This window comes from Poecilia formosa, unplaced genomic scaffold (genome assembly GCF_000485575.1).
Source record: "Poecilia formosa unplaced genomic scaffold, Poecilia_formosa-5.1.2 Scaffold135, whole genome shotgun sequence".
Taxonomy (NCBI): Eukaryota; Metazoa; Chordata; class Actinopteri; order Cyprinodontiformes; family Poeciliidae; genus Poecilia; species Poecilia formosa.
In genome coordinates, this window is record NW_006800074.1 from 1,553,218 (window position 1) to 1,576,163 (window position 22,946).

General features: G+C 38.5%; 2 protein-coding genes across 5 annotated transcripts; one reads left to right on the forward strand and one right to left on the reverse strand.

Moving 5' to 3' along the window:
- Positions 1-216: 216 nt before the first annotated feature.
- On the reverse strand, positions 217-3,773 carry cnbpa (CCHC-type zinc finger, nucleic acid binding protein a). Of its 2 annotated transcripts, none has more exons than XM_007562375.2 (5): positions 3,667-3,773; positions 2,025-2,145; positions 1,628-1,693; positions 1,318-1,516; positions 217-1,214 (listed from the first exon to the last, which is right to left on the reverse strand). In XM_007562375.2, exons 2-5 carry the CDS (start codon positions 2,140-2,142, stop codon positions 1,097-1,099), a joined length of 501 nt encoding a protein of 166 aa, XP_007562437.1. In that variant the 5' UTR covers positions 2,143-2,145; positions 3,667-3,773; the 3' UTR covers positions 217-1,096. The 2 variants fall into 2 exon arrangements, with proteins under 2 accessions (XP_007562437.1, XP_016531976.1); XM_016676490.1 differs by lacking the exon at positions 3,667-3,773 and adding an exon at positions 2,665-2,751 and having other exon boundaries at positions 473-1,214.
- raf1a (Raf-1 proto-oncogene, serine/threonine kinase a) lies at positions 3,269-22,055 on the forward strand. Of its 3 annotated transcripts, XM_016676486.1 has the most exons (19): positions 3,269-3,358; positions 6,826-6,923; positions 10,932-11,158; positions 11,246-11,358; positions 11,462-11,564; positions 11,653-11,810; positions 12,528-12,617; positions 14,880-15,033; positions 15,463-15,564; positions 15,759-15,783; positions 16,585-16,694; positions 16,798-16,915; positions 17,038-17,122; positions 17,286-17,462; positions 17,565-17,611; positions 17,712-17,830; positions 19,038-19,169; positions 20,880-21,014; positions 21,112-22,049. In XM_016676486.1, the coding sequence occupies exons 3-19, from the start codon at positions 10,958-10,960 to the stop codon at positions 21,250-21,252; spliced, it is 2,010 nt and encodes a 669-aa protein (XP_016531972.1). In that variant the 5' UTR covers positions 3,269-3,358; positions 6,826-6,923; positions 10,932-10,957; the 3' UTR covers positions 21,253-22,049. The 3 variants fall into 3 exon arrangements, with proteins under 3 accessions (XP_016531972.1, XP_016531971.1, XP_007562435.1); XM_016676485.1 differs by lacking the exons at positions 3,269-3,358; positions 6,826-6,923 and adding an exon at positions 7,926-8,125 and having other exon boundaries at positions 21,112-22,055; XM_007562373.2 differs by lacking the exons at positions 3,269-3,358; positions 6,826-6,923; positions 15,463-15,564 and adding an exon at positions 7,926-8,125 and having other exon boundaries at positions 21,112-22,055.
- The last annotated feature ends 891 nt before the right edge of the window (positions 22,056-22,946 follow it).

Below are 22,946 nucleotides of genomic sequence, written 5' to 3' on the forward strand. Positions count from 1 at the left end.
GATATTAAACTGAATATCGCTGCATTTTATTGAGAATGTCCATGTTTGTGGGGTTGAATTTCATTACATATTTCAGGATAACTTAATTAAAATTGGACCAATTTATCTTAAAAAAAGTGATGTTCACACTTAAGCTAGTGCTGTATTAATATAATTATGCTGAAACGTTAAAACTTTGAAATATTTTGCAATGAAAATCAGACAAAAACACTCCTCCCCGTGCTCCTCCAGCTTTATTGATAGTTTAAAATTACATTTCTATTTTCTAGGACTTCAGTTGCACTTTCCTTCCGACTTAAAAACTGAGTACAAGCAAATGGTATTTATACAGTAGTCTAAGTGATATTGTACAAAAATAACATTTTGATTTCTGTGAAAACATTTGTCATTCCCAAATAACTCCTAATTCTGCTGTTCCGACGACTGTTCTTGATGTTAAATTTTTGCCAAGGTAAAAAAAAAAAAAAAAAAAAAAAAACAGAAAATCTACCTTGGACTACCAAAGTGATATTTAAATTGTAAACAGATTTCTATAAAAGAGCATGTTTCTTTTAATACCTCCAAAATTATTATTTTTTTTTTTCATATCTTAGTAATATAGCGTTTGTTATCGCCCACTTGTAGCTGCTTGTAGGGCTGAAATGCATCATGTTATGAACTGTTTCCATGTCAAACTCTCTTGGCCAACTCATATTCCACTAAAACAAACCAAAATAACCACACATGGATGTTTGGTTTCCATTTACTCCTGTCTTCCATCTCATTTTACTGAGATGCATGTCCACAAGCTCAGAGGTCCTATAGATTCCCATATGTTTAGTCCCGTTTATTCCTCACTGATCACCAGTGGCCTGGAAAGGGGGAGGTTCTTTAACAAAGCATTATACATAACACCGCTACCAAACTAAAACATTTTTTTGTATTGAATGCAGAAAGATATTTTTTATCACCCCTTTCTTTGTATTACATATCGAGAGGCTCACAGGCCTGGGACTAGCCTCTGTCAGCCAACCTTTGGCCAGTGAAGAGGATTCAGAGAAAATAATACAACCAACCATCAATCTGAAAAAAAAGGAGGGGCAACAGAGGGTGCTGATTATGCAGTTGCTTCGATGGTGCACTCTTTTGCCAGGTGGCCCGCCTTTCCACAGTTGTAGCAGTTGGTCTCGCTGGCTTTACTGCAGTGCACAGCGACGTGACCAATCTCACCACACCTAAAGACAAAAACAAATAAAAATAAAAAATAAGAAAGTTATATACTAGTACTTTAAAAAAAAAAAAAAAAAAGCTAGGCAACTTCTTAAAAACTCCACTTACCGGTAACATTTCACCTTATCGCAAAGCTTCTGGATGTGACCAAACCCGCCGCAGGAGTAGCACTTCTGCTCGTTGGCGTGGTCGCAGTCACGAGCCATGTGGCCGGCTTTGCCACAGGTGTAGCAGAGCTGCTCCCTCTCCTTCCTGGGCTCCTTGCAGTCCCGGGAGATGTGACCACTCCTGTGGCAGTTGTAGCACGCTGGACACGGAGGAGGTGGTAAAAAAAGGGTTATCACTTTATCCCCTGTGAAAAAACAACTAATACAGAAAATAAAATAAAAAATAAAAAAAAAAAAGCCATGTTACACACCATCCTCAGTTTGGTCACAGTCCCTGGCCATGTGTCCCTGGTCTCCACAGCGATAACAGAACAGTTCTGTAATGTCAAAAACAGTATGCAAATAAAGGTGTGTTTGTTTTTTTTTTTTTTTTTTCCCACATTTTTGGTTAACTGCCACTAGAACAATACTCAGTTTGTAATATTATTACAATGTATAAATATGATTAAAACAATGAGTCGAGTCATATGATTGTTTTCAATTCGTATTGTAAAACTAAATGCGACAAGTCATGAAATACTGAAAAAAAACTTAAGATTGTATTATATCTGAAACCAGAGTAGAATATGCAAAGGCATATAAAGCTAAAATATTTGAAACAATAATTTTATCCTCAATGTGGAAAAGAGAAAGAAATGCATACAGTACCCTTTCCTCGTCCCCGGCCCCTGCCACGTCCACGCGCACCACTGGCATTAGGACAATGCTTGACCCAATGACCAGAGCGGCCACATCCAAAGCACTCACTGTTGCTGCTCATCTCCATAACCTAAACAGAAAGAAAAACAATACAGAGGTAAACACTTCTCTCCGATACGGTCATTTCCTGGAAAACATTAACAACTTTACTGCCTACTTAAATTCGCAGTAAAATGTGCTTCAACTCACCTGGACGATGTTACTTATTTTTATTTTTTTGTTTACAAATTAGTATTATTATAACTAGAGTTGAATTTGAAATAAATTTGTCTATAAAGTTGTAATAACTTGTGTAAATGAATACAATAGTCCTTGTCAAGTGGCTTCAGAGAATATTTGTAGTAAATCAGAATATTTGTAGTAAATTGAAGCTACATAAATAAACAGAATCAAATAATTCTGATTGCTTTGGTTTATAAAATATATATATTTTTAATTGCTGAGAAACTTATTTTGACATGGTTCTTCAAGATTCAATCAAACCAACAAAATGACTACCATGTGGGGTTCTACTCTATGATCAGGGGGACACATTCATCAGCTGCTGCGTCTAACATCAACCATCAGACTAACTACTGAGCTAACTTACAGAAACTTCCTCAGTGGGATCATGATGTGATCGCCATAGGTCGACCTTCTGTTTGCTGAAGACATCAGGTCAAGAAGAGTGGAAGTTAATGAAGCACTAACGTGAATACTAAGTAAGGTAATGAGGCTCCTAAAAATAGGACCTAGCATAAAGTCACAAAACCAGGAGGCTACAACGTTTAAAACGGGCAACTTAAAAACAAAACTATCTGTTGAACTTAGACATTTATATAGGATAAATTCAGGCACAATGAACTTAATCTAAATAATCCACGTTAGTGGAAATCTGCTGACTAGCAGAGGAATAACTGCGAGAGCACGCCGTGAGTAGCGCGTTGCATCGTGTTGTGATGAAGCGTGTTCAACAGCAACAAAGCCACAAGTCTAACCGACTAAAACAGAAAACAAACAGCTTGGAACGCATAAACGGATTACACACTCCAGGAATTTAGACAAGGCGTGAGAATGCTAAATGTTTACCGGCTCGCAAAACAGAAAACAAAATGCCAAAGGTTGAAACTCCGCTAACGTTGGCCTAGTCACGTTGATTTTTCTCCTGCGTACTCGCGAGACAGTAGCGCCAGCTAGGCTAGCTGCTAGCAAACACTAGCTCAACACCTCACGACCAAGAAACGCGCTTCGGTCGACGATCGAGCCACATTGCGCAGCAAGAACCAGACGATCCGTCATTAATTGTAAGAAATATACACAATACACGCATTTTGGTGGGCATTCGGGGGAATATGCCTTGAAAACAAAATTTCCCGCCAGGGCGCACACACCAAAGTCGTTGTGACGAGCTAACGTTAGCAGGCCGGGCTAACAGCCCGTTGCTAGAGTTTTAGTGGGAGCAAACATAATTAAAAGCAGAACCTTTTAACGGGAGGAATCAAACCAAACAACAAAGTTCATGCCATTGGTGATTTCAACACGCAATAAGTGGAAAACGAATGTACATAAATAGTGTCATGATTACGAGAATTAAAGCCGTTTTATTGCTTACCTTGATGGCTACCTAGCTGTGTCAGTGTTTACGCCTCCTTCTTTGCGCTACATGCGGTGCCAGCAGGAGTTCCTGAATTGTCATTCGCATTATCCAGTAAAAACCCGCACAGTCATTGGCCGCGGATTCGCCAAGCAACCAATAATATGCGAAGAAGTCTGGACACCGCCTCTGGATATTAGCCAATCAGAAACACGGAACGGTCCCATTTTGCCTTCTGTAGATTTAACTTCGCTTTCTCCTTTCAAATTGAAGAAATTAAACAGTTACTCTCAAAATGTTAAATATACGGATCACCTCAATAATTACAAGCAGGTTTTTCTTGCACCACAATTTTCTAACGCTGAGATATTTTGGGGGGTTGTTGTGTTGTCATGAAAACATGAAAGAGAAAAACAATGTCCGTTAGCTTTGCACGATTGATTGAAAGAAACAGTTTAAGCATTCCATTTTACTTACAAATCGATATTTCCAGATTTTAAGCTACAAAAATGAAAATAAATATTTCTGGATGTTAAAATTCCGAGTTGAGCGGTTTCTCATCAACCAAGACCTCAAAATCCACAATAAATAGTATAAGAACTGTTTATTTGCATTTTTTACAATTTGGATCTTGTAAAACTAATTTGCAAACTAAAGATGTCAATTAGATGTTTCTAAAGAGTTTTTTTTTTTTTTATCAATAAATGTAATGTTTTAGCTTACCAATCCTAGTCAAGTAAAGCTTGGACCTGAAACTCATTTGATTTGTTTTTGACTTCATTCTCAGATTTAGATTTCAACCTCAGATATTAATGGAACAACATAAGTGGCACCAACTTTGTTCATAATTCAATGCTGTCCACCTCATAACAGTTCATTTGTCAGATTTTGGAATAGAACAAATTGATCGGATTTTGATCAGTTCTGATACTTAAAAATGGTATACAAATATCAACACGGTAACACAAATCTAACACAACTGGCATGACTTTCATTTTATTTCCTACTTCACAGAAAGTTCTTGCTGTAATATTCCATGTGTTGAGAGCATCAAGATAAATACCACAATTTACAAATGTATTTTAGAATCTGAATGTTTTATATGACAACACATATGAGGCACTTGATGAACTTTAACACTATGTAGAAATCCAAACTACTATGAACACTAAAATTATACATGATAATGTTTCAGTTACATAGTTTTTGTAGCAAGTAACAAGCTTTTACTATAGTTCTGTCTGGATACTCAGCCACTCTTGTTATCAGAAGTGACAGAGTTTATTTAATTTGGTTGGTTTCCCAGAACAGACCTGACTTTTATGCATAATACACCAATTTTCAACAGACTTAAGGTCAGGGCAATTCCAGAAGCTGCTAGCCATCTCTTCCATCCTAAAGTTAGTTTTTATGTGTGTGTTTGTTGTCATGTTGGAACATCCAGTAATGGCTAGGTTTAAACAATGTGGCCCAAACTGTCACCCTACGATGAAAGAAAATCTTTTAGAGTGTTCAAAAACAACCCAGGAACAAATATAGTTTAACCACCATGAGCAGCAGGAACACCAGTCCACAGTGAAGCAAGTTTTAGCTCCATGGATTGTGTTGTAGTACCCAGGTCCCTTTACCAGTTCCGGGACCCAATCAAAACCCCTCAGTGTCATTTACCTTGAGAAATAAGGAGATTTGGTTAAGTTTAAAACAGGCTTTAGTGCCAAAAATGATCAAATGTTGAAAGAAATGGAACAGGTACAGAGAGACATTCACCATCCAGAGTTGGCTCCACTCAGCGGACCTTTAGGGTGCTACCAAGTGAAGCACAGATTGCAGCGCAAGTTCTGCTTCTTCTCATTTTGCACGATCTCTAACAGGAGTTGGCCTGCCTTAATCAGTTTGGTTTATGTGTGACTGTCGCCAGTCCTATATGTTATGGTTATGTGAGCTATGTAAGCGTGCGGCAGTGTGCATGTGAGTAGATAAAAGATAGAGGAAAGAGAATCATTATATCCATACAATTGAAATCTTGCAGCTTGACTAAAAATACCACTGTCCACATGGACTGCTTCTGGAGGAGGGCTTTATGGAAAAATAAGACAAAGATTGAGGTATTTGACCTCAATATTTGTGTGATAGGAAGCATGTTTGTAGGAGTAAAGTCAAGGCTAGGGTTTGAGGCCAAATTTACTAGCTGTGTAGCACAGTGGTAGCATTATCATGTGCTGTGTCTGTTCAGCTGGAGAGCACTGACTACAAATTCTTTAACTCAACCTCAACTGAAAAGCTAAATGGTTGCAATTTGGAGACAGCTGAGTGTTTCGACCGCGCCGTGATCCAACATCACGTCTGGTGGGGGGAATGGAGAATTCTGGAAAGATCGTGACCAGATCATGACCTATGAAGCATTTATGAACTATGCTTAATACGTTGCTTGTCCCGGGAATCCATTCAATTTACCGTAAATAAATTGAATTATTTCCAATTATTTCAGAATTATTTCTTGACGGTGACAAAAAGTAATTTCTCCAACTCTTGCAAATGCATTAAACCAAATATTGATGAATGTATGCATTATTGCCTTCAACATTTGCATGCATAGTTTGTTGAAAACAAGAGGACTGACAGAAACACTCATTAGAGCTGTAAGCATCTCAGCTAGGAGTGCTCAGTGCATGGATCAATAGGTGGAAGAGATGCTCTCATCTGTCTTAAGGTGGCCTTGGATCTAATGCTCTAGCGCTAGGTTTTCTGGTTTCTATTATGGTAAGTTTTAGAAGCTTGTAAGCTTTCAGTCAGGAAAATAACCACAATAGCAATCTGTCTGGCATAAATTCAAAGCTGATTAAATCCTAATCCAATTACAAACAGTAGATCAATTGTATGAGGAGAGGGATACCTTAAAAAGCTTCACAATGACAAAGCCCTGCCCTCATCTTCACAGAAACATTAGTTGGTGTTTCTGTTAGCTGTTGGATTGATTACTTGCCTGTAAAAAAGCCATAGGTATTTGGAAAGTTCCATAAGTCAAAGTTAATGCCTGTTGTTGCTTTTGAACATAAACATAGGTTTATGTTTTAATCTCTTCTCGGAATTGTCTAGAGCTGCCTTATGGAAACAATATATGCTGAACCCATCAGGAGATGCAGATACAGGATGTTAACAAAGCTGCTTCTCTCTAAGATGGTGTCAACTCCAGCCTGCTGAAGGGACCTCCGGGCCATCTGTGATTTGGGTACCTCAGGGGACCCAGACCGGGATGCCACAGACATGAACACATTGTGAGTGGAGCTGGGCAGCTGAGCTGTATACAGTTATATGTTGTTTCAAGGTCAATTTCAGAGAGAATAAGCCATTTTTGTGGATAGCAAAAACAGTGATAATATTTGAAAAACATCACCTACACTGCAGATAAGAGGTAAAATGTGTTTATGTCTGCTGGGCTTTAAGAGAATGTATTGCTTGTGTAAACTGGATGCACGTCATCTTCTGTTTTGTTTTTTTTCTCTTACCAAATCTTTCCAATGTAACATGAAGAGCAGTAATAAAAGCAAGCAATTTTCCAAAGCTAAGATGTCACAATACCAACATTTCGCCAGCAGAGGGCGCGCATGATAATATTATGAGTTACTCGTTAAAACAAATCGCTGATTGCTAATACCCTCACTCTTTAAAAACAAATGTACTTTTAAACTGACTAAGCTGTCTGATTACGTTAACTTTTCACGTGTTTTAACTTAACCAAAAGACGACTATTGTTTTTTAAGCTTTTATGTGCACAGTTTTAAAGTCTACGTCGACGACACAGCAGGACTTTGAAGTGTGTATAAGTTAAATGCGATTATATCAATATGCGAGCGTTTAAAAAAAATAGCTGCACATCTTACCGACGTAAAACCATCAGTGTGGCCTCGGTGGGAGGGTTTAAGTGTGTGCACTACTTGCGCAGTGTGAGCGATGTTTGCAGGTCTTGTTATGACTGCAAGGTCCTGTTTCAATCACTGGCGTCAGACGGACGCACAACACCAACTCAGCCCGTTTCACCTTCTCCCCAAACAATGTAAATATTGATTGGAACAGCGCCGCATTACGAAGCACTTCGTCGGACTTGTACTTTGGAAAGTGCTAAGCTGGAGTCGAAGAAAATCCCTCGTCGTATGACTTGAGGGACTGGAGTTTTTTTTTCTCTCTCTCTCCTTTTTTTTCTTCTCGCATATCACGACTTGCAGGATTAAACTTTTTCCTGTTGTTTTAGGTGGTTCGTGGAAAAAAAGAGGACCCACCTGTGACCTCCCCTTTCCGTGATTAACGCAATATTCATCCGCTGTAGGATTATTCGATTCAACGTCGGGAGCTTCACCAGTTTTGACTCCTTTTCCTCCTTTTTTTTTTTTTTCTTTGAATGCGTTGCAATTATGATGATGTCACCGACGCCACTTTTCCCTAAAGTTATGGCGGAGCACAACTTTTTTAACTTCTCTTGGTGAGCACACACAACCTACAGATCCTAGCACTCACTGCTCTTTGAATTACGCTTATATAGGCAACTTTCTTGGCTAAAACGCTTCGGTTTAAAGCTAATGAACTGCAACACAGAGAGAAGGGACGTCAAATGTAACGATACGGTCTGCTTATGAGGGCCTTCGGGGAATGTTAGTGTTTTAACTGGAACAACCAGGCCTGCTGGGGAAAAAAAAAAAAACACGTCGCTACATTTATGGTTACCTTTTATAGTTTCAGGAATGACTGCATGCGTTTTAATGGTAGTGGTTCATTTTAGTTCTTTTGTTACGTTTGAATGAGAAACGGTCCTGAATCATAAATAAGGCCAACACGCTGACGATGTCTATGGAGGGTTGAAAGTGCCACAGTGTAAATCATGCATCTTTGCATACTATTTAAGCGTTGTGTAGCAACAAACAGCTTCGCCTGATATGGCAAGAAGATTCAACCATAACATTTTAAAAGATAAAATTATGTGCTCATTTATTTAACTTAAATTGGACTGAAACCTGTGAAATGTCGTGACAAAAAAATACCTTAAAAAATTTTTTTAGACGTTATCAGCTTCATCTTTTATCAATTTTCCTTTGTGCTTGCAGCGCTGTATGAGTGTCAGCCACTTGACTTGTAACCATCTCTTTATTCAGCCCAATTCTAATATTTGCTGGAACATATTTTTACTATTCTAAAGCAGTAGAATGAAATATTATGCCTGATCATAAAAGAATTGCCATTCAGCTTGCGTTGTGTTCTTTACAGCTAAATTTTGACCTTAAAATGAAAAATATAATACTGCTAATTTTTTAGACCTTATTCTGGATAATGAAGTACATTCTTGCATATCTAATCAGTTTACTTTTTGGAAAATTGCCATATGAAAACAGCTAAAAAACTAAAGCTGGCTGAATTTTCCAATTTGTCATCCCAAAACCTAAACAATAATCCATGAATGCATTGCTTACAAAAATAGTTTACTGGTTTTGTCTGGAAATTTTGCAGCCCACAAGGTTAAACAAAAAGCTTTTTAAGGGGGAAGCCAGGAATATAATTGCCAGTCTAGTGATTGGAGCTTAAATGGTACCTTCACACTTGATGATTCCTAACAAGATGTTTGAATTACTCTTAATGTTCTTTTTCTTTATGACAGTATTTAAACAATATTGAAAATAAACACATATGTCAAATGTATATCTTCATACTTTCTTAAGTATGGCATTTAAAGATTAATTACACAATTTAATGAAATTAAAGATAGCAATGGTAACAATGTTGATTTTATTTTTTGTTGCAAAATCTTTTTCTTTTTATAAATATTTAAATAAATTTAATAACAAGGAATTTATAATGAATCTGCTTACTGGATTCTGGGAACTTCCAAAGGTGTCAGGGATGAGCCAGTCAGTGGATGTGAACCAACTCAGAGAAAGTTAAAGGTAATTGGATCAAAACTAACTTGCTGTGCAGATCAACCAATCATATGTTAGGGTTTTGTACCAGGAACCACAGTTTAAAGTAGTGCACAATATGATAAATACTGAAAAATTAAATATAAATATACTATTAGTTCAATTTGGTATTAACTGTTGTCCACTTTAAATTACTTCATTATGTTTCTTATGTTTAAATAGTTTTAAAGTGTCCTTTTTTTTCCCATTTAAAATTTATTTTAAAATCTATGTCACATTGTGGCACTTCCAACCCTCCATAGTTTTCTCACTTACTTCTATAACTAGAGAACCATGTAAAGCTTCTCATTGCTTTACACTGCAATTTATACTTCCTTTCGTATGTAGTTCTGTTTTGTATTTGTGCTGTTTTCTGATGCAATGCAACAGTTATTGATGCAAATCCAGAAGCATGAAGGAAAAGGGTAAAAATTCACCATTCCTAAAAAAAACCCCCTCTTTTTTAAAGCTTTTCTTTACATCTGATGAATCAACAGTCCTGCTGGAACAGCTAACCACTGACAGCAGTTAAAAAAGAAACGTCTCTCCAGGGTCAGCCGGTCTTTGTATAAATACAGCAGTGGTAATTAGGAGCTATGCAAGCCGATGGTGCTCATGCATAAAGCGGCTGCCAAGAATGAGTGAAAACCTTTGTGTATTTACAATATAGCACTGCAGTTTGTAGTACAAACAAAGCTGAAAAGAGGGTGTGTTTGGTTATGAGGGCCCTTACTTTTTTCTTTTCTTTTTTTTTTTTTAAGGAGCACACAGTCAACTTATTTTTGTCCTGTTCATGTTTATATAGTTTCCCCTGAACACAGTGGAAATTTCGTATTACATCGTTTCCTGAAAACAGAGGGAAACGGTTCAGTATCATATTTGCTTTGAGTTTTATATGCGCAAAGCGAAAATAAGAAATTTGAACATAAACATTCTCTTTCATTTCTTGCATGGCTTTATTAGTTGCCATTACTTAACCTCTAAAATTAAGCTAATCATTAGTGTAATCCTATAGGGTTGCTTTCAGCAAGATTCTGGTTAAAGATTACCTCTAACCTTACAGTGCCGTAACCCAAATCTCCTCTTTTGCTACATTTTTTCCCCCTGCAGACAAAAACAGTCGCTGTTGTAATCAGGTAGTGCTCAACCCATCTGTTGTGGTTTCCTTGGTGTTGAAATAAAGTGCAAGGTTGAACAATTGGAAATTTTGAGTATTTTGTGCCCTTTCCTTGCATGCATGCATTTTTTTCTTATCCTTTGTACTAAATGTATATTACAATATTGTCTGAGTAAAAAGAGAATCTGAGTAAATGTTTTCTTTTTCTCTCTTTCTTTTTTAAGACCATTGTGAGTGATTAGTTTTAGCGATGGAGCAGTTTCACGGAGCGTGGAAGACCCTAAGCAACGGCTTTGGAATGAAGGACTCGCCGTTTGAGGGCCCCTGCCTGTCCCCTACCATGGTCCAGGGCTTCACCTGCCAGCGACGCGCCTCAGACGACAGCAAGATGACGGACTCCAAGGCCAGCAGCACAATCCGCGTCTTCCTCCCAAACCATCAGCGCACTGTGGCAAGTCTTGACATACCAGGTTCCGAATGAGGCTTCAGAGTCGATTGACCAGTATCGTTAATATTAGTTGTTGGTCCGTTACTGTAGGTCAACGTGCGACCAGGTATGACTCTTTACAGCTGTTTGATCAAAGCCTTGAAGGTGCGAGGTCTGCAGCCCCAGTGCTGCGCCGTCTTCAAGCTGCATCCCGGACAGAGAAGGTACACTCAGAAGATCCTCCAACCAGAGCTTGTAAAGATTATTAAACCTTCTGTTGTGAGTATTAATTTTTTTGTTTTGTTTGTTTACATCTGTCCAAATCAGTAAAAAATCCCGGATGGACTGGAATACCGATTCAACCTCACTGATAGGAGAAGAGCTCCTGGTTGAGGTTTTAGATCATGTTCCTTTGACAACGCATAACTTTGTAAGTACTCCAGACAATTACAGCTTACTTTGTTCTCAAATGTTACTGCAGAAAGAAAATTTGCACTTTTTCTTGTTTTTAAATTTAGGTCCGGAAGACCTATTTGAAGCTAGCCTTCTGCGACATTTGCCAGAAGTTTCTCCTTAATGGATTCCGTTGCCAAACATGCGGCTATAAATTCCATGAGCATTGTAGCACCAAAGTGCCCACGATGTGTGTAGACTGGAGCAACATTAGACAGCTTCTGTAAGTATACAGGAGGAAAAAAAATGTAATGTTCATATTTATTTCCAGACCAGGCACTATAATTTTGGGTTTTTGAGTAGAAAAACTTGATAAAAAAAAATCTGAATTAAAAAAAAAATCCTTTTGCATTCACTGATCGTCCTAGTAATTGATGATGGAATAAGAAGAAGAGCCAACTTTTTGTCATCATTATCACATCTGCATGCAGATGATTATAATTGGATGCAAATAAAAATTGGTTATACATGTTTGTGAGGTAAGTTTCATAGTCCTGCAAAGATAAAAAAGGGAAGTTAAGCTGTTCTGGTATCAGGCTTTTGACTAGGTCATTCTCATTTGCATTGCTTTCCATATAAGCACTTTGAATGGTGACCTTTATGTTTTTCTGTGCTAGATGTGGAATCAGCAGTAATAATTAACAAAGAGGAGAATCCCCCTTTACCTGACACACAATCTGCAGGTGCATCTCAATAAACAATAATATAATTTCTTCTAGAACATTTTCAGAACCAAGAGTCAAACTCGCATTATATTGTATGCATCTCATGTTTCAAACCTCTCCTTACCCAGAAATATCCTCAGAGGTGTCTCGCTTGAGCTGAGGAGAAAACAGACTGGACTGTTTTCTGAAATGTAAATTTTGATGAAATAGTAATTCATTGTGACGTACCCTCAGCCGCCTAATACACTTTATTACCCGTTTCTTTCTTTTGTCAGGTTGTGTCCAACACCAGGTGAGAGTGGCTTCCCGTCCCTGCCACCGCTCACATCCCGACGTATGAGAGAATCCCTAACCCGGCTTCCAAGGTGAATTAAACTTTGTTTTGTTAAAAACTGATAGGTTCTTCTGTTTTGTTTCTTCTCTAAAAGGGATGAATAATACTAAGAAAACACACTAATAATATACTACAGTTTACTATTTCAGTAAGGATATGGATTGCAGTTGAACCAAGTTTTCCTCTATACTCTTTTCTTCTCCATCATTGCAATGTCCCCACTTCTGTCCTTCAGCTTTTGCATTGCGCCCACTAAGACAATGAAAATCAATCCAACTTGCCAGAAATATAGTTCACAATCATTTCTTATGTACGACCACTAAAACTTTGCAGCGCACAGAATTTTGCATCAAAGCAGGCATTTGCGATTGAAATATTGCAGACCCTGAAACTGCAATGGCAATTAGATATCACTTCTTTCCTCTAAATGTAAGTATTATTTTTCTTTTTCTTTTTGCAAGGGAAGGAAGATTAAGTCAAACCATGTTAAAGTTTTTCTTTGGAGTATTGTTTTTACTACATTAATAATTTCAATCGGGTTGATGGCAAGTACTTTTTATGTGGGTTTTTATGTGTGGAAGTTGTGGTTTTTATCTGGTGTATTATCAACTTTCAGTAACCGAAGTCATCGCCATGTCTGTCTTGTTTATGTGCAGCACAGATGCTGTCAGGTTTTTGGAAAAGTATGAATACTTTTGGCAAAAGTTTTTCTAGATTTTGCCCCCTTACAATCACAAACTTGGTGTGCCAGGATTTTTTTTTTCTGATTCAACAACTGCAGAGTAATGCATAATTGTGCAGTGTAAGGCACTCACTTTCAAAATATGCATCTGTATTCTGGGTACTTTGTATAACCAGAATACAAATACTGGTTATAGAGTTGTGTTTTGGGGTATTTCTCTTTCGGAGACTGAAAATGTCTTTGGATCTTCTTTGCAAAATTTCTTACACCCTGCCAGAATGCATAAGAGGCATCTGAGAGCATTTTTTAATCAACAAGTTTTGTCACACAAATTTTATTTGATTAACCCTTTCTAACACAGAACTACGCATTTATTAAAACAGTTCTATTGAAGTGTGTTCAGCGTCGTTTCCTGCCAGAACGTGAATCTTCTCTCCAATCTCAAGTCCTCTGTGGCCTCCAACAGGTTTTCTTCCCGTGTTAACCTGTACTTTGCTCCCTCCATTTTCCCATTAACTCTTGACTAGCTTCCTGGACCTCTCTGATGAAAAGCAACCCCACAGCGTGATGCTGTCACCACCATGTTTCACTGCCTCTAAAGCGTTTTCCAAGTGCGGTGTCAGTTTTCCGCCACACGCGCAGCGTCTTGCACGTTGGCCAGAAATCATTCTTGTACTACTTTCCAGTGATGGGCTGTTTTGTGTTGATCTATCAGATAAAATTCCAGTAATGCACAAGACTGTTTGCAGTTTCAACCATCCAAATTTGAAAAAAAAAAACAACAAAAAAAAACTTTAAGGTCCATGAATACTTTTGCATGATGCGTTGTGAAATGAGTTCTGCCTTCAGTGACTTCCTGTGTTTTAGAGACGCTTATCTGCGGAGGACCTGATGAAACGCAGTGTGAAAACTTTATTTTGATAAATGATAAAATGGCTTACAAGCCTGCTGAGCAGTATAATATTTTTCCTTCAGATAATATGCTCACATTTGTTACTGTGTACTAAAAGCTTTCAGCCAGGTTACTTTCTGCTGTTCTTCTCTAATTATACCTTTGATCTACTGCAGCAGCCACTGTATGCCTACGAATATTTGAACTTGCTAAAATTAGAAAGTGGATGGCTGTACGTCCAGGCTTCAGATCTGAGCAGCATTCAGGTCATTTTAAGATTAACATATCTGGCTGGTAAGCTTTGTACTCTTTAACTGGGCCAGCGCCGATGTTGGCAAAGTGCCTGTGTAGCTTCGACGTAACCAACACTGGCTTAAAGAGGAAGGCCGTAATAAATATTAACCAATGAGTTACTTCCCCAAAAGGCTTTTACTTAACCTTGTTGTTTGCAAGCTTACCTTTCGAGTTAGATATACGTGTGTGTGTTCTAACGGTAAAAAAACAAAAACAAAAACAAATAATGCAAACAAAATACTCAAATGGAGAAAATGAGTAAAACATGACAGAAATGAAACCAGCAGCACCCACAGCCACCACACCCACTTTGGCCCAATTTTTAAAGAAGTTACCAAAATAGATATTTTACTGGCGGTTAAAAGGCTGTTTCTCTGCGGTTCTGCAGCATAGTTTTAATTTCATTTTTGCCCCTTTCTTTTCAGCTCGGCCCACCGAAATTCCACCCCTCATGCCTTCAACTACACCACATCGTACCCACCCACAGGCGGCGGTCTCTCCCAGAGGCAGCGCTCCACCTCTACGCCCAACGTCCACATGGTCAGCACGACCCTGCCTGTTGACAGCAGCATGTTTGAGGTAAACTGCTCACCATGGGGGCCAGCTGAGTTCTCCCGCAGGGCGAGGGTGCTGCACCTAAAACATCTCTGGCCTCAAACTGTTTATATCTCGGGGATTCTATCCGTCTTTGTCTCGCCTCTCATCTACCATGGCTTTAAGTTGTCCACCTGAACAGGGCTGTGGGTATTTATTTAAGCCCCAGATGACATCTTATTTCAGCTTTTTTTTTCCAGTGCCCTTGCACATTTTGACTTCCCCATGTTCAGTTCCAGTTTCTGCTTTATCACCACCACCACTGTTGCATAATCAGCTCGCGAGTTTGTCATTTGTCATGCCCGCTCTGTTATAAGCCCAAAACCTGAGCTTTATTTCGTCCTCATTTTCTTTAATTCTGTCCTTTGCTTCCTGTCCCTTTATTGCTCTGTTGCGTTGCTTACTCTGGAGTAGCTAGACTGTCTGAGTACCTCTCCCAGTTCCTGGTGCCGCAGATTCTGGCTGAAGAGGAAAGTAGGTATTGTGCACTTCTCCGAGTCAGAGACTGCCGAAAAGGTTAGAAAGCAGAGTCACTTGTGTGCAACCTGAATTGCATGCCTTGCAAGTGAGTTATCTGCACTTGCATCTCAGAAGTGCAGTTGTCAAACCATGTGTGGCAGCATGGCGTGTATTTTAGTGTTTGAATAAGCTGATCAAACCTAATCTGTTTTTTTTTTGTGTGTGTGTGTGTGTGTGTGTCTGTGTTTTAGGAAGCGATGCGGGATCATGACTCAGGTGAGTTCTTTTCAGCATTTCAGTATGCATATTTGCATGGCATGCTTCCTATAAAATTACATCTCATCCATAAATGGTCAACTCGTATGTTTTCATTATTTTTGCATCATTTGTTTGATCAAATAGGAAAAACAAAGCATACTATTATAGGGAACTGGTTGAAAAAGGACACCTTTCCCCTTAGTTTTGGTATTTATAATTCAAGGGGATTTTCATTTGTGCTTCCTCAAATGAAACATTCTCTTATAGTTGCTTTTCTGGTTAGAACATTTTTAATTGGAAAGGTTAGATTAAATTACATGAAGTGAATTTACAGCCATCTCTTTTTTTGAGATATTAAGTGACCTCTGAAAACAATCAGTGTACAGTACTTTGCAAAGGTATTTATATCCCTTGCACTGGTTCATGATTTGTCACATATGACGTTTGAAATGATACGTGATAGACTGGAGCACAGTAATGCATATTTGTGAAGTAGAACATATGTGATGCAGGGCTTTAAAAAAAATACATTTGCCCTCAGTACTCTGACACCACTTAGTAAAATCCAGAGCTATTGATTGGCATCAGAACTCACCACATTAGTAACTAGGGCACAGGTGTATAATTTAATGTCTGCATGAGAACAACGGCTGCTAAACGGTGATTGAGTCGGGACGGTGAAAAAACTCTTGTTGGGGAGGAAAATACACCAAACATTTTTGTTAAGAACTTGTACAGAACACCTTTAAATATATGGAAGAAGTTGCTTCTCTGAAAGTTGAGGTGCTACCATTTAATATTTTTTTTTTCTCCATAAAGCTGGAAGTTCCCCCAGCCAGAGCCCCACAGGCTGGACCCAGTCCAAAGCTCCAGCACCATCCCAGCGAGAGAGAGCCTCGTCCTTCAACACTCAGGAGAAAAATAAAATAGTACGTTCTGTGTCACATTTATGTTCAACCAGCTCTTTTTAATAATGCGGCGTTTGTGAAACTTGTGTTTGAATAGTTACATCTTTGGTTTCTGTTCGTCCAGAGGCCTCGCGATAAGCGAGACTCAAGTTATTACTGGGAAATTGAGGCCAGCGAGGTTTATCTACATTCCCACATTGGTTCTGGCTCTTTTGGAACAGTGTACAAAGGAAAATGGCATGGCAAGTATCTGTTATGCAAGTCTGGTATAACATTCTCATGCACTATAGATAAGGTAGATGATGCATAAATTGGGGAAAAAAAGTCGAATGTTTCCTTTCATCTAACAGTATTTCTCTTGTAGGTGATGTTGCGGTGAAGATTTTAAAGGTTACCGACCCAACTCCGGAGCAGCTCCAGGCATTCAGAAATGAAGTCGCTGTCCTGAGGTAACAACTCACAAGAATACCTTTTTTGTCTTGTACAAGACTTTTTTTCTTTTTTTTTTTTTTATTTTTTTTTTACAGCTGCTAAAACTGTGCAAATCATCGTCATTGCAAACTTATATCTGATTGCGTCTTAATTTCCTCTTCCCCTTTTCTTGGGTTGCAGGAAAACAAGACATGTGAACATCCTTTTGTTTATGGGCTACATGACGAAGGACAACCTGGCCATTGTGACCCAGTGGTGTGAGGGCAGCAGCCTGTACAAACACATTCATGTTCTAGAGACTAATTATACCATGATCCAGCTTATAGATATCGCCAGGCAGACCGCTCAGGGCATGGAGTAAGTTGTGAAGAATGGAGCTTTGTGGGCGATGCTAATGAGAAATTTCTCAAGTAGCATTAATTATTTTCCCTTTCTTTTTTTTTTTTCTTTTTTTTTCAGCTATTTACATGCAAAAAACATAATTCATCGTGACATGAAGTCCAACAGTATCCTTTTCTATTTCTTTGTTGTGGTATTATAGTGAGTAAAACATAAAGACCAGTTTTCCTCAGCATGTTTGGTTATAAATCTTTGACATCTGTGCAGACATCTTCCTGCATGAAGGGTTAACGGTAAAAATCGGGGACTTTGGTCTTGCGACTGTGAAGTCCAGGTGGACCGGATCACAACAGGTGGAGCAGCCCTCTGGATCCATTCTCTGGATGGTTGGTACATTGTGAAGCTCTTGGTCAAAAGAACCAACCAGACTTGACATTTAAATGTCTGGTTTGGAACATAAAAAGCCCAAACTTTTCTCCAACACGCCATGCAGTTTGGTGTGGGTGCACTTACTAAGAACTGAAGACTTGACCCTTTTTCAGTGTTACATAATTAAGAGTTAAATCGGGGAATGCTCAAAATATGTAAGAAGCTGTCAAAAGAAAACCTTTCTGGCTGTGGAAAAAGTGCCATCAAACACAAAAACGTCCATTTGTACCCTCCTCCGGGATGTTTTGTTCAATTGGCCTGGAGGCAACTTAAGCAGATACCAGAAAGGCTGAAAGCTGTGCAGCTTTTATCTTTTTGAACTTCCAGCCTCTGTTTGCTATGAAGCATGCTGGGTTGGGATTTTTTTTTTTAAATATCAGAGGTAAGGAAAAGAAAATGCAGCCATGAGGGACTACACGCAGACTGATGTTTGCACTTATTAATGCTAATTATGCTAATTCAGGTTGAGCCCATAGCACAGCCTGTGGAAAGACTGCCTGCAGCCTCTGACTGAAATTCAAGTACTTCATACCAATTTAATCTGGCAAAACAGACATTTGTTGCATTTGTTTTTTTTTTTTAATATTTTCACCGACAAATGAGAATCTCAAGAGGAAAATATTAGGTACAACAAAATATATCTTTTGTTAGACTTTCACTCAACAGCAGACTTGGGCACATCCGCTTATTAAGTCTGGCTGAATACAGCAAGCGTTTTGGGAGGAAAAAGTCATGTATGACCACCGCTTGATGCCAAGAATAGTCTAAAAATAACTCAACACCACTGGGGAAAAAAAAAAAATTGGAAATTGTATGCCTTTCTTCTAATGAGGCACATTTATGAGACCCTTTTAATGTTTTGAATTGATCCTTAAAGAAATTACGTTTCCTTGAAACATTCCTCATTTAGCTTACTGTTCAGCAGAAAAAAAAAATCATCATAAATTACGTAGTTTAGAGTTTTTATTTTAATTGAATTGAATTTGTGGCAAAAACCTTGGACACCACCGTCCTAATAGTTAATATTGCTAAAAGACATTGTACATAAAGAACTCTGTTTTGATTTCAAAATCACACAGTGTCACAGCGCCTCTGCTCTAAAGACGGACATCTTGATAGTACTGTTTTGATGTTCTGTAAACATTTTCTTTCTGTCCTCGGCAGGCTCCCGAGGTGATCCGAATGGAGGATAACAATCCGTACAGCTTCCAGTCAGACGTCTATTCCTATGGAATTGTTCTCTTTGAGCTGATGACTGGAGAGCTCCCCTACTCCCACATAGCAAACAGAGATCAGGTAAAGTTGCTTACATTTGTCTGGCTCTTTTTTTGAGTGCTAGTATTTATATGCTCCACTTTTAACAGTCCTAAACATGTAAAAGGACTGATTGAATTGTTAAAGTTTTACTGAAGTTGTCATCAGTAATGGATCTCTTACCTGTAGCGGACAAATGGGGGAAGTATATTTCAGAGATTTTGCAGGAAGTTGGGAGGGGTGGGGGGACTTGTAGAGATAGTCGGCTCACAGTTAGCTGAACAGATGTCCCATATTTTACCTGACCCAGCATTCAGGCTGAAAGTTTTAGTATGTTGTACGACAGATCTTTAATGCCAAAATAAAACATTTGCGTAAGTTCAAGTCCTTGATGATGAAAGCCCTCTGCTGCCATCTGAATGGGGTTGCGCGGCTGGCCTATGGCCCGCCACAGACCGACGACACAGAGCCACTGGCCTAATTTTAGATCTCGTAACATAACCCTGTGTGTGAAAAGGGGTTCTCAGGTTTGCATTTCAGAGTGCGAGTCCTGTGTTTTTCTTTTTCTTTTTGTTTTATTATTCTTTAAAGCCGAAGGGTTGGCTAAATCAAATCTGATTCCGCATCTGTATAAAATCAGACTAAAGTTGTATACAAATTGTGCCCAAAGTAGTGCTACGGTCTACTGGTGGAACCTGTTCTTCTTGATCCCGTGAAAATACTTTGTACTCGGCTGATCTGGCAGGCACATCAAGTGCTCCTGTCATCTTTTATCTCTGCACCATGAGGTCCTCATACCTTTACAATAGCTCTAGTGTTTTAAATGTCTGTCACCTTAGTCTAACTCGCCATATTTAAAAATTGCACGTGTTAGAATGACCGCTGCTTCAGGGTGAATGTAGGCCTCTCTCACAGTTGTTTGCCTTCAGTATAGACTCTTGCAAAACTTTTTATGTTGCTTCCATTTTTTTTCAATACATGAAGAGTTTTAAGTTTAAGATGGAATTGACAGTGTACCGCTATTAGTTTTTTTTTTTTTTTTTTTCTAAATCAAGATGGCATTGTAATGGTACAAATTTATTTTTTAATTTAGGACCAACATTAAATGTCTGTCAGTAAAGCATTAATTTAAAAATATTTGCAAAGTGTTCCTATCCATTTTCAAATTTGATCATGCTTTAGTGGAATTCTGTGTAATGCATCAGCACAGCATGGTGCATGGTTGTGAAGTGGAAGGAAATAATTTGTGACAATAAATATTTTTTATAACTCTAACTCAGGTGAGTAGCCATGTTTTGATTCTTTTATGGATGATCGAAGTATAGTTTTATAATTTAGTCCAGTTTTCTCAGTGATGTCTGATGTTTTCTTGGAATTTTTTTGCATTTAAATTACACTAAAGCCGAATTTATTTACTTAAGTGACCTCTAAAGATTTTTCTTTGCTTTTTTAACACAAATTTTTATGTAGGTGCTGTAGAGTGCAGGTACTTGAATATGAATACACACCAGAGTTTCTAGTCCTTTAATTAATAAAAAAATTTTTGTTGAGAGGCAAGCATCATTTGCACCCACTTCACACTCTTCTCCATGACTTTGTGTTGGTCTGCTACATAAAATGCATTGTGGATTTAAAGTGGCACAATTTGAAAAAGTTTCAGGCTATAAATGCTTTTTCCACAGATCTATAATAATCAAATGTGATCAATTTTCTTGTCTTTTTTTAATTTTTTTTTTACTTCCTTCCCATTAGATTATATTCATGGTGGGACGAGGCCGCTTGTGCCCAGACCTTAGTAAGCTCTACAAGAACTGCCCCAAAGCAATGAAGAGGCTGGTGGCAGACTGCATCAAGAAATCCAAGGAAGAAAGGCCGCTGTTTCCGCAGGTGAGCTGCTCTTCTGCTATTAGAAGCTATTGGGTTGAGCCATAAATTCCTCAAACTAATCTCTTTGCATCTTCCCCATATCTGAATTTGTTCTCAGATCTTGTCCTCCATCGAGCTCCTCCAGCATGCCCTCCCTAAGATAAACCGCAGTGCCTCAGAACCGTCCCTGCACCGAGCCGCGCAGACTGAGGACATCAATGCCTGCACTCTGACCACCAGGCTGCCTGTTTACACATAGGCTCCTCGTCAGCAATGAGATTATTCCGCTCCATCAGTAAACGCAAATTCCTTCCTTAAAGACATTTGTATAGATCTATACACATGCAATCATACATAAACCAGTGTTAGTCAATGACTGTAATTAACGGAGAATAGCAGGAGGAGGAGCATCTGAGATTAACTACGGAAGATTGCAATCGGATCTGCACAAGGTACAGCACACATGCGTTAAGAAGTATGTTGAGGCTTCACGTTCGTATCGTATTTGATTTTAGTTGTAGACAGAAGCACACATGCCTACCTGAGACAACAATGAATGGACACTGAAGGAAGCTTAGGGGACGTTTGTCTCCTGGTCCGTTTTCTGTCCTGTTTTCATTGGGCCTGAAGAGAGGACTACTTAAGCTTAGCTGCCTTATGAGGAAACAAATCCTGGACTAAGTTTCTGAAGAACTTCATCTCCTATGTTTATCAGAAAGCTACTGGAAGCAGCTCATCTAGTTGCACAGTAGCTGATTCTGCTTTGTCTTAAAAATTAGTCTTTATTTTTTGGGTTATTTTTGGTAAGTTCTGTCATGTCTCACTGCGGGGAGAGGGAGTTTATCACAATCACTAAACGGATTTGTCGATGCCTATACACTCTTCAGTCCTTGGTGTAAGGTCATCATGAATTGGACATTCGGCACGTGTCTTAAATATTTAAAGTGATTCGGGAACTAATTTTTGCTGTCACCTTGAGGAGGTTAAACGTTTTATTTTGAACTTGGTGGGAAAGTCGTCTATTCAATATTTTAATAAAATTAAGTTAAAAAAGTACTTTGCTGAAATATGTTGAGTTGTTTGTATTTTATTTTTTTAATGTATCCGTTATTACTTTTTATGTCCTGTACAAGTCCATCTCAGTAAGTTAGAATATCATCAAAAAGTTTGTTTTTTAGTAAGTTAATCCAGAAAGTGATTTTATTTTTTACAGATTAATCTCTTTGAGGGATGTACTTCAAATATATGTTAATTAACATATTACGTTTACAGCTAATTAAAACCCAATATTCAGTTTCTCACAGAATCCATCGACTAGACATGACCTATGAGAAGTATTTTTAATACAGAAAGCATTTCAATCTGCTGTTTAAATATATGGAAGGGAATAAAAAAAAATAGAACAGTAAAGTTTTAGCAAAAACAACAAGTTAAGAAAAACTACAACGGTAAAAACTGCTTTTTTATTTGTGCAATAAAATAAAATAAAAATAAGGCTATTTACTACAATATATACATTTGCAAAAATCAGCAGTAGTGATCCCCTTTATTTAGTCTTTGAAGGCAGTGGTAGTGGCAGGTGTAACCCTGTTTGGCCTCCTGATACCGTAAAGTCCCACACAGGTGCAAGACTTTGCAGCAGGGTGTAATGTTTGCTGTAGCGCTGTGGCAACGTGGTGAAACCTCACTGGGGATCCAGTCCACATACACCACCAGGGGATTCTGCCATTGGCTGGCGCCTCTGTGTATTTCACAGTCGCTGGCGCGCATGCTGCAACAACAATCAACCAGCAGGCAAGGGGGCAAGGGGTGGAAAGGGACAGGACACTAGTATTTTGTTTTAGTGTAAACATTTAGCGGGCTGCTCCTGTGGGGTATTGCCACTCAGCGTTAAGGTTTACAGTAAACCTAAGAGCTAAATATGGGAGTAGCTTTGTTTTGTGTTTCATGGGT